The sequence below is a fragment of the Vipera ursinii genome (genome assembly GCF_947247035.1).
Source record: "Vipera ursinii genome assembly, chromosome: 1".
Classification (NCBI taxonomy): Eukaryota; Metazoa; Chordata; class Lepidosauria; order Squamata; family Viperidae; genus Vipera; species Vipera ursinii.
In genome coordinates this window covers 199,005,787-199,021,770 of record NC_139512.1, presented here as the reverse complement: position 1 = coordinate 199,021,770, position 15,984 = coordinate 199,005,787, and the positions used below count along the sequence as shown (strand labels likewise).

General features: G+C 39.2%; 1 protein-coding gene across 7 annotated transcripts in view; it reads right to left on the bottom strand.

Annotated features, from left to right (window-relative positions):
- The window catches only part of KIF16B (kinesin family member 16B), a 186,234-nt gene extending 172,561 nt beyond the window's left edge, over positions 1-13,673 (bottom strand). For 4 of the 7 annotated variants that reach the window (XM_083369427.1, XM_083369424.1, XM_083369428.1 and 1 more), the window contains exons 1-7: positions 13,460-13,665; positions 6,476-6,545; positions 5,284-5,397; positions 4,281-4,397; positions 2,554-2,651; positions 1,711-1,820; positions 925-1,067 (exon numbers count right to left, since the gene is read on the bottom strand). In XM_083369427.1, coding sequence (XP_083225553.1) covers positions 925-1,067; positions 1,711-1,820; positions 2,554-2,651; positions 4,281-4,397; positions 5,284-5,397; positions 6,476-6,545; positions 13,460-13,506 — 699 coding nt within the window. In that variant the 5' untranslated portion in view covers positions 13,507-13,665. Of the gene's footprint in view, positions 1-924; positions 1,068-1,710; positions 1,821-2,553; positions 2,652-4,280; positions 4,398-5,283; positions 5,398-6,475; positions 6,546-13,459 lie in introns of all 7 variants that reach the window. The other 3 variants (XM_083369422.1, XM_083369423.1, XM_083369426.1) reach the window with 3 other exon arrangements.
- Positions 13,674-15,984: the final 2,311 nt, after the last annotated feature.

Here is a 15,984-nt window from a genome sequence, read left to right as displayed (position 1 = left end):
AGATACTGAGACTCTAATTAGACATCCCAACAATTTTTATAGTAAAGCAGACTCTTTCCTCAGGCTGAGGGGTATCAATACAATGTTCACAGTATTCCCTGAATAATTTCTCACGTGTTGTCTTTCTTAGCATTTATCCTGCATGGCTCTAGGGCCTGCTTGTATCACATTCGGCTCACCTAGGTCTTACAAAGGAAATATCAATGCAAGACGCAATGTTAATTTTTATCTTGTAAAGGCTGATGCTCATTAGGGCCGAGAAGGACAGTCTGCCTTGTGATCACCCAACTAGCTTCCATGCTTACAGGAGAACTAGAACGTGGATCTCCCTACTCTTAATATGGCCTCTTAACCCACTGCACCATGCTGGCTCTCATTCCCCATTTCAAATATTATTATTTTTTATTTATTTTAATTCCATTTATATCCCGCCCTTCTCCGAAGACTCAGGGCGGCTTACAAGCTTAGCAGTAGCCTTCATTCTATGTATATGCCTGCTTATTACGGCTTTCACACACACCCCAAGCAGCATTATTACAAAGTCAGCTTATTGCCCCCAACAATCTGGGTCCTCATTTTACCTACCTCGGAAGGATGGAAGCCCAGTAATTAAAAATAAATCTGTGCAATTAACAGTAAGATTAAGCAGATAACCAGGCATGTTTAGAGTTAGGGAAAAGCCATGAAAGAAATGCTATCATTCTTCCATATTCCTATCAAGTGTTTGCGTTAAAAGTAAAACTAAAAGAAATTCTTATATCCAGTCACAAACTGTATACATACTACATACACACACAGTTTACAAATATCAGGGAAGGATGACTGCCATTTAATTTATTAGAAAGGCAAACATTTTTTTTCCAGATAAAATAACCATAGAACTTGAGTTGCAACTCAATGTAAGAAAATTCACCAAGAAATTACCTGAGTGAAATTGATTGTGAAAATTGCGTGTGATCTGCTGCTAACATCATTCATTCCAGTTGCAGCAGTGGTTCGATTTATATTCCCTCCTTCCATAAGTTCCTCTACATCACTATAATTTTGTACTAAGTGTTTTGACAGATCTGAAAGAAATCCCAAATATAAGTAAGACTTTTGTGGTATTAATCAATTAAACATAAGACACAAACAGATCTCAAATTAATAATACCACATTTTAAAAGCTGTTAATAATATTACAGATAAATATAAAGTGTCCTCTTTTTTTCTTTCCTACAGTTATCAGAAGTGGGTTCCAAGCTTCTTTATGATTATTAAATATTGGCAAAAAGTTAAGATTTTCTATTTCTCTGGTGTCCTATTGCTTTTTTCTCCCAGTGTAGCTCTTTCCCCTCTTGCTTCATCTTCCTTCTTTTTTTTTAACCTGAAGAAAGCCAATTCCTTCTAAACACTTTTTATTCTTAAGACACCACGACATAAATTGGAAAAGAATATATTGTGCCAATTATATTCTAATAAGTGCTCTTCTATCACAACTGCCTAATTTATATGGCAGACTCCTCAGTAGTTTCCAATCAGTTAGCAGAACATCAACTTCAGAAATAAAAAAAAAAATGTTGAAATTCACCAAGTGATTAGGGTGCAGCTACAGACATTTAGTAAATCAAATATGAATCATAGAGGTTTATAACCAAGACAAATTTCTGCATTCATACATACAGGCAGATATCCAACCAATGGAGGTGTATTAAATTGTTTAAAACCCACCTTCAACGTAAGGTCCCTCCTTTGGATGTTCACGAATTCTTAAATTATTTGTTTTTGAAGACTTGCGCCTCAATAAATCCCTGACATGCTCATTGTAAATTTCCAGGTAACTGAAATATGAAATAAATGGACTATATATCAAAACGTTATTCAAGTTTAAAATTTCATCTATTCAACGGAATCAAGATTAATAGTTTAGTTGCAGCTCTCCAAGGGAAAAGGCTAGACTGATTTTGCTCTTCCCTAGGTAGCCTATATGTCATCTGTCATACTATTCCAGACAAACCATCCACCCTCTAGAGCAGATTTTTCAAAATGCCCGGTCATCAGAAGAGACTCTGTTATGCTTCCAACAGTTTCAAAGAGGTCAGAAATAAGGAGCAGGCCTTCTAAGTAGTTAGCATTTTTATACATTAGGGAAAATAACAAAGAATGTGCTAATGTGTCGATCAGTTCTCATGGGCAGTATTTAAGAATGGTAAACAGGACTGCCGTAAACGGAGCAAAACAATCAGACCTTTTATTTAATTAGATTTATTTATTTAATAATTTATTTATTTAATTTTAGGGACTCTAGACAGAACAGAAACTGTGGAGTGGGTGCTTGTTTCATTTTTAAATAAGGTTATAGAACAGTAACTCAGTTAAAAGATACGGTAAATAGATTCAGAAACCTTTAATTCATTCTTGCACTGCATCCTGACTCTTGAAAATTCTTTCCTCCCCCCGAATAAACATGCTGCCTTGAACTACTCTTCTAACGAAGAAGGAAAAATGTAGCAAAAAAGGAGAAAGAGATAAGGATGTTGATGATATAGCCATGTTGTCACTACGCAAACATACCTGACCTCTGTTCGAAAGGAGGCTTCATTCCATCTTGTTTTCTCATTTATTCGGTTGAATAATCCTTCACAGATCCGAGGTATTAATCCAGTATCTCCCTGCCAAAAATAATACATTGATACACTGCAGGGGTCTTCAAACTTGGCCCTTTTACGACTTGTGGACTTCAACTTCCAGAATTGCTCAGCCAGCATGCCTGGCTGAGGCATTCTGGGAGTTGAAGTCCACAAGTCGTAATAGGGCCAAGTTTGAAGACCCCTGGTATACTGCAAGACAAAAAGTCACTGATACAGAAAATATTCCATTCAAAAACGGGGAACTCTTAGATTTCAACAAGTCCTTTCAATTTGCAATCATTTCTATCTCTCCAAATTGTATTTTGGGTAGTGGGGAGATTTTATATCAGGAGTCCAAGCAGTTCAAATGAATGTATAGGTTTATTGAAAGGTTAAGCTCTCTACAAAAAGCTGAGCTATTAACAGTCAAAGCAATTTGACGGTAGTTAACAGTCAACAGAATTCTAGGTGGGCAGAACTTAAGATATCTGGTGGTCACAAAATTTATTTATTTATTTTATTAAATTTATATACCGCCCTATTCCCGTAGGACTCAGGGCGGTTTACAGGGAGGGTTAAAAACAAACATACAAAAATTAAAATCAGATTAAAAATTAATTAAATCAAGTCCCCAAAATTTAAACTAAAACCCAATAAAATTAAAACCCCTCAGCCTGGGCCAGACAGCTCGAAGAGCCAAGTTTTCAGGTCCCGGCGAAATAAGCGAAGGTCGGGGGCAGTCCTAAGTTCCATGGGGAGTGCCTTGAGAGTGGTGACACATTTGATCCCTTCCTCAGTCTCAGCCTGATCATTCATCGTTCTCCATGTATACAATTTGGGGAGGCCATTATCACTAAATAGCTCTTCACATGTCTAGCTATACTTACAAAATGTAAATAAGCAAGTTAACGTATTTAAAATATTTGTATGGCTACCCAGTTCAATCAAATAACTCTGGGAAGCATATATAAAATTCTACAGAGCCGAACAAAAAGAATATAAAACCACGTTATGTAAACCAATATACAATAATAAAATAATGAAATGGTGATCCAAATGGAAATAACATTTTCATCTAATTGGGGCTCCAAGAGATCATCTCTCAAAAGGTTTTGACAGCCTTCCTAAATGCTATCAGGATCAGGACCAACCATATCTTGGGAGGAAGGATGTCACATAAGATAAAGATCACTACCAAGAAGATGCACTCCTCGGTCTCACCATATGGCTTCTTTCAGTGATGGAATATGGAGTACAGCCTCCCTATGGGAAGGTATGGGGTGGACAAGAGCAATAGCACTTAGATTTATATACCGCTTCATGGTACTTTACACCACTCTCTAAGCGGTTTACGGAGTCAGCATATTGCCACCAACAATCTGGTACCTCATTTTACCGACCTCGGAAGGATGGAAGGAGTCAACCTTGAGCCGGTGTGAATTAAGCTGCCAAACTGCAGGCAGCTGGCCAGGCAGCAAAAGTAGCCTGCAATACTGCATTCTAATCACTGCGCCACCATGGCTCATGACTTTGTTTTTTTAAAAAAAAAAATGCTTTTATCTGTGCCAGATGTTGTTAGCACTTTCTACACATAAAGCATTTATTATGTTTCTTAATATAATACAAAAGGCATCAACTTGTAAGAAGTATAGTCTGAAATGAGTTACTTACAGCATTTCCCATCATTGTATAAGACTTCCCAGATCCAGTCTGTCCATAGGCAAAAATACAAGCATTATAACCTTCAAAGGCAGATTGGAGGACATCAATTCCAAGGTTGTTAAAGACCTGGGGATGCACGAATGACAGAACGTAAAATAAAATTTCAAAATATAATTTAACACATATTTAATTCATTTCTGTAAACTATTACAATCACTTTAGTACAATATACTGCAAGAACACTAACTTAGCAAGCATTTATTAGAGATGGTCAATTCAAATATTTATTTAGATATATAATTCATATATTTCACCAATTGCACACTAAGGAACGTACAGTATTTTATAGTACAATCTTGGATGGTCTTCTTAAGAGTCAGGTCAGGTTCCTTAATTCTTTTTCTTTCTTTTTACTGTTAGATTTACAGCTCTCTTGAAAAATATTTATTTTCTGAATCATAATAAGGACATGAAAATATTGAATGTCTTAACATTCACAACTTGTCACCCAAGAAGGCTATGTGAACATTATACAGGTTAAAATTAAGGTCATTAATGAGGAAGTAACAATTTATCCTTTTGGACTCATTCCCAGGTTAATTACTGATAAAACTGAAACATCTGTTCAAAAAACATAAGCATGATTTATATACCTTTACATACACAAGGGAAAGAAAAATCTAATGCAACACATCCGAATTTTTTTTTCAAAAAAACCCACAACAGTTTCTAAGCAAAGTAGTTAATAGACATTTTGTGACAGAATTGCAGGTTTACATGATTTGATATTGTTGGCCAAACAGAACAGAAGATCACAATGGAAAAGAATGTGTATGTGTGCATAGGAATGAGAATGTAAATACCTACAAAAGAGCACGGCCAACACGTGTGGGTAATTTCATACGTAATAAACAGTTGAAATAAGCAGTTTTAAAATCATCTCTCAAGCAATCAAACAGTAAACGTTGGCATTATGTTTTCACTCTGAGTGTTATTAATGTCATCAGCCTACCATTTCCTGAGATGCATAGTTTGGGCTTTCAGGATCAGCTGAGAAGTAGGAGAAATCATATGTAAATGTTTTTGTTCGTTCTCTTCCCAAGTCCCCAGTTCCTCCCTCTGGGATCTAAATAAGTGGATGAACAAATAAATTACCACTGCATTCTATACTAAGATAATAACTATACATTTCTTTTTTAAAACGTGAGGTGAATATGTAGTGAGGTGAATATACTAGTGCCTATCTGTTTCCTAAATATTTAAAAAATACTTCAAGAAATGCAATTTTCAAAAATTTATCCTCCACTACTCACCTCCTATACCTATATTATTAATATATCCATTAATTTTATTCCACAGAGAGTCCCAATCTGCACTTGTTTATTCCATGAGGATTGGCAAACCACTTCTACCATTTCCAAGAACACAGCCAAACTCAGAGGAAAAAAATGAGGTGATCAAGTTACATTTCTTTCAAAATTAATGGACTAATTCAATAGATATTCTAGCCTTTTATCATTTACATTAAGGTTACAGGATTAACAGGAGTAAAATAGAAAGGAAAACAAAACACAGAATTAAATTCCTTATTATTGCAATTAGAATGCCCTTTGATTAATGGGGAAAAAAGTTAATTTTAAAACGCATATAAAATTAAAATGCCATATATATTAGTTACTTACTAAATGCAGGTTAGATATATTGTATCTAATTGAACTGAGGAAGATGGGCAACTATTTTGTGCCCATTGACACATATTACCCAGTTTCTCATGAGTTATTGATATGAAACAAAACATAGAATATGCTAACATCTCTGGATAAACTAACCACAGCTATAACAAAGTACCTTCCCCCAAATGAAAAGACTCAAGCCTACTTATTTGTTTGATATCCTGGCTATCATAATACTAGCCTTTATACCTTCCAAATATCAGACAAGGTGTTCAGGAGCCCTCCAGAGTTTGGTATAAAATGTGCAGCAGTATAAGTGTTTTAAATAAATAAACTATTAGTATAAAAAAAGTACCACTTCCCTATATCGGATACTACTAAATTATTCAAATCTTTTGTTCTTTTTTGATACTCATCCTGGTCCTCTGATTTTAAATTCTGATGGTGATTTGTCTGCTACACTTTGTTAACAGAGGAATCAGAATGATACACTAAAAGAAAAATGTTTCCAAAGTGGCCGAATATACTCACCTTTAAGTTAGTGATTTTTGTTTGATTTTTCTCCATTGAAATAATAAACTTAGCATCCAGCTCGTGTTCCCTGCAGAGCAAAATACTACAGTAAATTAACATCATGAAAACTTTATTATGACCAGAGATCAAACTTAATAAATGTATAAACATTTTAACATCTTCAAGTTCACCCAAATATATTGAAATAGTTATCTGATACAACGGTGTTGATCTTCTAGACAGCACACACTTGTTGCTAAGAAGCAAAAATTGACAACTAGAAAGTAACTCTGTCTGCTGTAAAATAACTTACACATAAATTTATAAAAACTCTCAGATCGTCCTGGCAATTTCTTAAAAAGCAGCTGAAGTAGCATAGAAAGACATGTTCCATAGATTTCATTTCACCTGAATCACATGGGCGTAACATTTAGTAGAATCTTGCTGAATCTGCTCTCCAAGACTGCTGAAAGGAGACCATTACATAAATCATAACATAAATTGCATGAGGCAAATCTATTCTTCCGTGTCTACTTATTTTACACTTTTTCACTGTGCGGTCTGTATGGTGTTCCTTAGCATCTCTTGAGAAGTCTTTATTTGCTTTGATATGCACTACAATGAGGTCACCGTTTAAACGGAATCATACAGATCAATAGTTTCTCCAGCCAATCTTTTCTAAGTTCCCCTACTCATCGTCCCAAAATACAATTCCATCTGCCTTACAGTTTCCACTCACTTTAACTTCCCTAGAAGATTAGGCACGTGGGCTCAGTAAATTAAAAATAGAGGACCAAAGAATGGAATTTGGTTATTTAGAACCTCTGCCTATACATCAAAATATTGAATGTAATACACCAAGATATTATTAAACACGGGTGGAGTATCAGAGGAAGCACAGGGAGGAGAAATGTGAAGGGTATATTATGGTCAGTATCCTGATTATATTAATTTTAATGAGGAAGTTCTGTGTAATTTACATTAGATTAACTGTGCTCTTCATTTATACAAATTACCTGATATTGGTAAAAATATGCCACATCTTGAAAGTGGACAAATGGGATTGTCCAGAAATAATGTCAGTAGCAACCCTATGGGACAGCTAGGAAGAACAAAAGATAAGAAGAGATCGGACTGTGGAAGGACACTGTCATCACGGAAACAGAGTTGTAATTTGCCTCAAGGTTAAGAGTTTTTGTCTGTTTGCCAGATGTCACGCAAATAGCTGGAAGGTTCTTAGATTAATTAAGAGAGCTGTGAGCAAGCTCATCCGTCTTCTCGTTCAAGATGTAGGAGGAGCAGGGTCGTTAGAGAGAAGAGTTCTTGTCTGTTGGCCCATGTGTTTTGGTGTGGGTTGAAAGTGCTAGATGATGTTCAAGGAGCAAAGATCAAAGCTGTGGTGGAAAGCAGGCAATGGGGCGGGAGGGAGGATCCCTGAAGGAAGGAGGAATGTGCATCTGAAGACCCAGCAGGAGAAAGCAAGCAGTGTTAGAAAGTGAGGTTTGCAGAGTAGATTGGCTGCGGCAAGGAACAGAGCAGCACTGGAAAGTGCTTGGAGAAGTGTGGCCAAGATGCCGGCTTTTCAAGAGGTTCAGGAAAAGCTCTTTTTGCCTCTTTCCCGCTCTTCTCCAGCCAAGGGTGGAGAGGGAAAGCGTTACTAAGCTAACAGAGTTAACAACGCCATGATTAAATTGAGCAGCTGTACGGAAAAAGGAATTTTTAAGTATATTACTTTGCTAAGATCACTTATGAAATATGCACACAATTTACTTTATTTGCCCCATAACAATAAAAATCACCTTGACATCTGCATTAATGCCTATGTTCTTCTTACCCTCTGACATAGACCATCGGATGCACAAAAATATGAAGCAGCTGGTGGATGTTCCTTGCTCTGCCTTGTTTTCTTATTAGCAATTATGCCTGGGCAAATACAGCATCGGCATAAACCATAAGAATGAGGAACGGGAAGAATTTACAGGTAGTCCTCAACTGTTTTAATTATGGCTTAGTTACTGATGCTCCATCCTTCAAGTTATGATCATTGCACCCGAGTCCCAGTGATGTGACTGCAACTCAAGATGCCTGGAAAGCACTTCACATTTAGGATGGTTGTGGTGTCTTGTGGTCACATGATCACAATACGTAACTTGTAGCTGGCTTCGGACAAATAAGGTCAGTTGGGGAAGCTGGACTCCCTTAATGACTGCAGTGATTTGCTCAATGACAGCAATAAGAATGGTTGTAAAACTGGATCCAGTCATTGCATCGCTTGGCAACTGAAATTCCAATCATAACTGTGGTTTAGGACAGGAGGCTGTCCTCCAGGCATTTGTTTTTGGTGGCTGGTAAGATATAACAAGTAGGGTCTACTAGGGTAGGACCAGGAAATGAAGCAAAAGTGATTAGAGTAATAAAATATTAAGTGACAGGCTAGAAATACATGTGATGGGCTGCAATGGGTTTTTTTCCAGAAACTGGAAGAATAAAACTGCTCAAATATATTTGGAGCTCAAATGCAACTGGAAAAGCCAACATTTTGTGAGGTTATCTATATACTGAGCTCACCACTCAGCGGCTTTTGATACCGTTCATCTGTTATTCCCTGGAATATCTCCAAGGGTTGGGAACAGAAGACACGCTTTTACATGATTCCACTCTTCCCTGTGGGGAAGTATCCAATTAATGTTAGACAAGAAAAGTACTGTTTTCTTAGTTACAGCCCTCGTTCTTTGGAACAGCATATTTCCTGAGATCAGAGTAGCTCCCACCCTGTTCTAACAGATTTTATGAAATCTGTTATAATCAAACTTTTCAAAATATAGGAACGGTGATAGTAAGTAGTGTGCTCCTGTCATAGTTTCATGGTTGACACTTCGGGTACCAAAGTTTTGTAATTATAATTTGCCATCTTGTTTATTTTGAATTTTAACTTCACTTGTATAAACTGCTCAGAGTCCCTTTGGGCTGGAGTGGCATATAAACACTAACAATTTTTTTTAAGTGCTGGTCATCCAGATATAAACTTTAAGTGGAAGAAACCAATCATTTATATCAATTTCATTCTGGCTTTAGGTCTAGATACAGCCCAGAAACTGCTTAGTTGCCCACATCAATCACCATATAGGAAAAGAGAGAGACATGGAGTGCACTACAGCATTGATTCTCTGAGCCTCTTTAACATGACAAATTGTGGCATATGACTGGAGCAAGTCAGTGGTATGGAATTGGAAAGATTATTGGTTCTGTCCTGGCTTTGGTTTTGTTCTACCTGCAGGACTGGCACCAAAAAGTTGTAGTGAAAAACTTCTATTTGGACACTTTGTATTTAAATTAGAGGACTCACCAGATTTATTTATTTTTATTTGACCTGATGTTCAACCTGCTGGAGGTGTTTATCCAGATGTTTGGAGCATGGTATCTATCATCAATGTGCTAGTGACACTCAACTCCTTTCTATTTGAATAAGGGAAAACTATGCATGTGCTTAAAAGTTGCTTGGAAACATTAATGGAATGGATGGGGTTCCAAAAATGTAAGCTGAATATTAGATGGAATAATTGAGTACTTTTGTTTTCAGGTCTAAGCATTAGGAAAGCTTCATCTTACAGATGAGAGCACTTTCCTTCCAAGAGAACAATTGCATATCTTAAATATCACCCAATTCTTTGCTACTAAAAGCACAGTTGGCGTCAATATTAAAAAGGGCTTATGTTTAGTCTCGGCTAAGGAACCACCTTACAATGCCTGTCAATTTTATCTGAAAATTCTTAACATAATTTTATCTAAAGGAGTTTACATGTGACATTGTTACATAGAATTTGCTTGAAGAGACTGAACTTTCACTTGTTGCAACATAAATTATTTCCATAATAATGAAGGTAGATAAATAGTAAGGGAAATGCAAAAACAATTATGGACTTCAATCTTAATTTCATTCCTCCTGCAAAAATTTCTATCTTCATCTCTTTCGAAAGACTTTTAGGTCCGTATGTTCACATTCATCTTTTTAGAAAATCTTTCAAGATAGGATAAGAATTTGAAGAGCAGCAATATTCAGAGAATTGGGTTTGGGCAATCTGAGGTGTTTCTAACCTCTTGCAACACTCCACATATTTAAGAGGGACTTATGATTTTTTAGAGAGGTTTGGATGCCTCGCAAATAGCTATACAATATGGCAGAACTGATATTTTTTTAAAAAATGGCTGTTTATAAATTTGAGGAACCAAATCATTCTTCATTTTTCATAGTTCTTTTGGACAAAACCTTTTATAGCCAATTTTTATGTGTCAGGGATCTAATTTTCTTTTTAACCTATACTCCTATATAATCATTCATAAATTCTGAGATAATACTGTATTCTTAGGTATTTTATTGAGTCTTACTTGGAAACCTTGGTTTCATTGTTCGAGGAATAAGAAAAACAGAAAAACAGTTTACAGTACTTCATTATAACAACATAGTTGACTCTGAAACTGAGTTATAAATGTCTTTCTGCCACAATATAATTTGTTGCACTGAATTCTGTAATCATCAGAATACAACTGCCTGGTTTATAATTAATACTAATAATCAATAGGCAAGTTCCTCAGGGATATTTCTGCTTGACACACTATAATAAAGTAGTATTTCAAAAAAAGTTACTAGAAGCAACAAAGCTTCAGGATTACAATTCCAGTTAATTTTATAATGGATAAATAACTTACTTCCTCTGCCTCCATTACTGACACTGCATTACTAACAAGGCCATAAAGACTAGCCTTGACCTTTTGCTATTGATTAGGAATGGATAGTAGGATACTGGATTGAAATTGAAAAATTAAATGGGTAGAAAACCAACTGACTAAAAACCAACAATGCAACACCCACCCCCATATATCAAATTTATACTGGGAAAGAAAAAAAAAGTAAATTAATACAAGATACACCAAAAGATAAATGCATTAAAATGCATATATACAAAGTAGACTTTTTGTACACAGAAAAAGCTATAGGAGTATTTGCATCTACTAATCTGTAAGGCTGATGCATAAAATATGTTGGCAATACAAAAAAAACTAAGAAACTCAGGAAAAAAATTGTTGTCATACAATACTGTAATATCCCATAATAGTTTCCTTTGATTTGATCCTATTTACTTTATGAATACATTTTCTTGGCACTAGTGTAGAATTAACCTCCCACTATAAATCTCTGAGATTTTTCTTAACTAACTGCAGTTTAACCCTAATTTTTTCTTTGTGTCTCCAATTCAAATACTAACATGGGGGACCCTTCTTAGTTTTTCATAGTACTGTAAATCTAGGTTGAGTACAGGTTGCTCTCTCACTGGACATATTCTATATATAATCAACAAAAAAGGTTACCAGCCCCTTAGTATATTAAAGCTAGGGATTGCAAATATAAACATGCAAGGAATAAAGCAAGTACATAAAATAATGGTGAGCTTAATAAATTTATTTAGATGCAAGTGATATTTAAGGGTTACTTTAATGGAAGTATCTAAACATCTAAATCTGACAATTTTAAAAGCAAACATTTCACAATTTGATTGTTCCTAATTAGCCAGATGTCCTGAGTTTTGTATGACTTAAAATGTCATCAATAGTTCATTAATATCTTATATTTACTCATTTAGGGTATTCTTTGCTGAAACAGTAAGATGAATTTGAAAGCCTCAATAAATCAGATACTGCTGTTGCATGTATACACATAAGCATGGTTTACTTAATCTTCATTTACTGAATAAATCGCAACATAAAAATGGATAAGGAAATCTCAGTTATCATAATCCCAATTGTTTAAAACAAAATCAAGAAGGCACTTAACTTTTTTCCCCCTCACTGTTCCCATTTGATTGCCTGAATTTCTATTCACTACAGGAAAATCTCAAAAGACAAGAACAATTGTAAACTTTGGGGGGGGGGGGGGAAGTGCAATCAAAACAGATCTGCTATGACCACCTATACAATTTATTCTGGAATACACTGATAATTGTTATGTTATTCGTCGCAGCTGGTTCTCCACATAATCTGTTATCAAATTTCAATGAATTACGAGGCAGCCAACAAGAAGCAATCCGTAGTTTACTGGTTTTCGGTTCTGGGAAAATGCAAGCTAAACAAATATCACAATCACATTTTGGGTGGAACCTTACAAGCGGGTACACTTTCCCGAAGTTGTATTTACACACGTTTTTTTTTTTAAAAAAAACAAACCACAAATATCTTCTGAACAGAAAATATTTTAACAGACGGAAATATGCCTGTGTCTTATAATGAGGACCCAGATTGTTGGGGGCAAAAAGCTGACTTTGTAATAATGCCGCTTTGGGGGGGGGGCGAAAGCCCTAATAAGCAGGCATATACATAGAATGAAGGCTATTGCTAAGCACATTGATTTGTGCTTAGATTGTAAGCCACCCTGAGTCTTCGGAGAAGGGCGGGATATAAATGGGATTAAAATAAAAATAATAAATAAATAATAAAATATGCTTGGAAGCCCTGCCCACCCATCCGTCTCTGTGTTGATAATAATAATAATAATAATAATAATAATAATAATAATAATAATAATAATAATAATAATAAATAATTTTATTTGTATACCGCCCTTCTCCCGAAGGACTTTTTTTTTTTTTTGAAAAGCTAACTTTCTTGTGCCTTTACTATTTAATTCCGCAGAAAGGGGGAGAAGGGCGAATGATAAAGCTTTACCAAGAAAGGACCAAGCAACCAAACACCCCCATTAAACCTTACAAGCAGAAGACGAATGTCCCTTTTTCCACTTGCTCATCGGCAAGGCCTTTTTATTTATTTGGCTCTCCGGTGTCAAGGCAGGAAACGCGCCAGTTTGAATCCAGCCCAGGGTTGCCTACAGTATCGCCCTTTGGGAGGTGGCTCTGTCCCTGCCAGGCCGGAAAGCCCAGAGCCAGCCACAAGAGACCCTCCTACCATAGAGCCTGGGGGCAGGAGGAGGAGAGAAGGGGCTCGCTCGCTCACCTGCGGTTCATGGGCCGGACTCGGACAGCCACCTTCACCGAGGCCATGGCGCGTATCCCGTTCGCCAGCGGGCAACCCCCCCCTCTCTCGCCTGCTCCCCGAGGAGGACCCACTTCCCCCCCCCCCGAGACGGGCACTTCCCCGGGGGCTTCAAACGGGTCACATCCCCGCGAGGGACGAGGTTGGGAGGCCTCCAACTCCGACCACCTCCGCCTCCCGCTCGGGATTGGGAGCGGAACCTGAGACTGCCCGCCTGGCGCCAGGAGCGGCGCTGCTGACGCGGCGACTCCCCTCCCGCGGCCGACTTCCCCGCGCCGGGCCTGGCCTTAAGGATGCCGCCGAGGGACAAACGGCGAACGGATCGGCCGCTCCTTCGCCCAAATGGAACTTTTCCCTCCGAGCCGATTCTGATGAAGGCTGATTCCACCACCACCACCACCACCACCTACACCAGGGGTAGGCAACCTGGGCTCTTTTACGACTCCTGGACTTCAACTCCCAGAATTCCTGAGCCAGCTTGGCTGGCTCAGGAATTCTGGGAGTTGAAGTCCAGGAGTCGTAAAAGAGCCCAGGTTGCCTACCCCTGAGCTCTGGAATTCTGGGAGTTGAAGTCCAGGAGTCGTAAAAGAGCCCAGGTTGCCTACCCCTGAGCTCAGGAATTCTGGGAGTTGGAGTCCAGGAGTCGTAAAAGAGCCCAGGTTGCCTACCCCTGAGCTCAGGAATTCTGGGAGTTGAAGTCCAGGAGTCGTAAAAGAGCCCAGGTTGCCTACCCCTGAGCTCTGGAATTCTGGGAGTTGAAGTCCAGGAGTCGTAAAAGAGCCCAGGTTGCCTACCCCTGAGCTCAGGAATTCTGGGAGTTGGAGTCCAGGAGTCGTAAAAGAGCCCAGGTTGCCTACCCCTGAGCTCAGGAATTCTGGGAGTTGAAGTCCAGGAGTCGTAAAAGAGCCCAGGTTGCCTACCCCTGAGCTCAGGAATTCTGGGAGTTGGAGTCCAGGAGTCGTAAAAGAGCCCAGGTTGCCTACCCCTGAGCTCAGGAATTCTGGGAGTTGAAGTCCAGGAGTTCGTAAAAGAGCCCAGGTTGCCTACCCCTGAGCTCAGGAATTCTGGGAGTTGGAGTCCAGGAGTCGTAAAAGAGCCCAGGTTGCCTACCCCTGAGCTCAGGAATTCTGGGAGTTGAAGTCCAGTAGTCGTAAAAAAGCCCAGATTGCCTACCCCTGAGCTCAGGAATTCTGGGAGTTGAAGTCCAGGAGTCGTAAAAGAGCCCAGGTTGCCTACCCCTGAGCTCAGGAATTCTGGGAGTTGAAGTCCAGGAGTCGTAAAAGAGCCTAGGTTGCCTACCCCTGAGCTCAGGAATTCTGGGAGTTGAAGTCCAGGAGTCGTAAAAAAGCCCAGGTTGCCTACCCCTGAGCTCAGGAATTCTGGGAGTTGGAGTCCAGGAGTCGTAAAAGAGCCCAGGTTGCCTACCCCTGAGCTCAGGAATTCTGGGAGTTGGAGTCCAGGAGTCGTAAAAGAGCCCAGGTTGCCTACCCCTGAGCTCAGGAATTCTGGGAGTTGGAGTCCAGGAGTCGTAAAAGAGCCCAGGTTGCCTACCCCTGAGCTCAGGAATTCTGGGAGTTGAAGTCCAGGAGTCATAAAAGAGCCCAGGTTGCCTACCCCTGAGCTCAGGAATTCTGGGAGTTGGAGTCCAGGAGTCGTAAAAGAGCCCAGGTTGCCTACCCCTGAGCTCAGGAATTCTGGGAGTTGAAGTCCAGTAGTCGTAAAAAAGCCCAGATTGCCTACCCCTGAGCTCAGGAATTCTGGGAGTTGAAGTCCAGGAGTCGTAAAAGAGCCCAGGTTGCCTACCCCTGAGCTCAGGAATTCTGGGAGTTGAAGTCCAGGAGTCGTAAAAGAGCCTAGGTTGCCTACCCCTGAGCTCAGGAATTCTGGGAGTTGAAGTCCAGGAGTCGTAAAAAAGCCCAGGTTGCCTACCCCTGAGCTCAGGAATTCTGGGAGTTGGAGTCCAGGAGTCGTAAAAGAGCCCAGGTTGCCTACCCCTGAGCTCAGGAATTCTGGGAGTTGGAGTCCAGGAGTCGTAAAAGAGCCCAGGTTGCCTACCCCTGAGCTCAGGAATTCTGGGAGTTGGAGTCCAGGAGTCGTAAAAGAGCCCAGGTTGCCTACCCCTGAGCTCAGGAATTCTGGGAGTTGAAGTCCAGGAGTCATAAAAGAGCCCAGGTTGCCTATTCCTGACCTACACACTCGATTTTATCCTGCAAATAAAATGGCCTTTGACCACACTTCTTTCGGGGAAGAGGTGAGCGGAGAAACTCAGCGAGAGCGCGTGTAAAAACCACTATTTATTCCCAGTTCCTCTCAAGCAAGCTGGCTACATGGTATCGGCGAAGAGAGGCAGAAAGCGCTGTTCCGATCGGAGATTCAGTTCGGGCTGAGAAGAAAAAGACGCCGTTGCGGCTGAACTGCACTATATTCTCTCAAAAACCGCCTTGCAACGTGCGAGGTCACCGATCCACTTATCTGGTGCTGTCGAA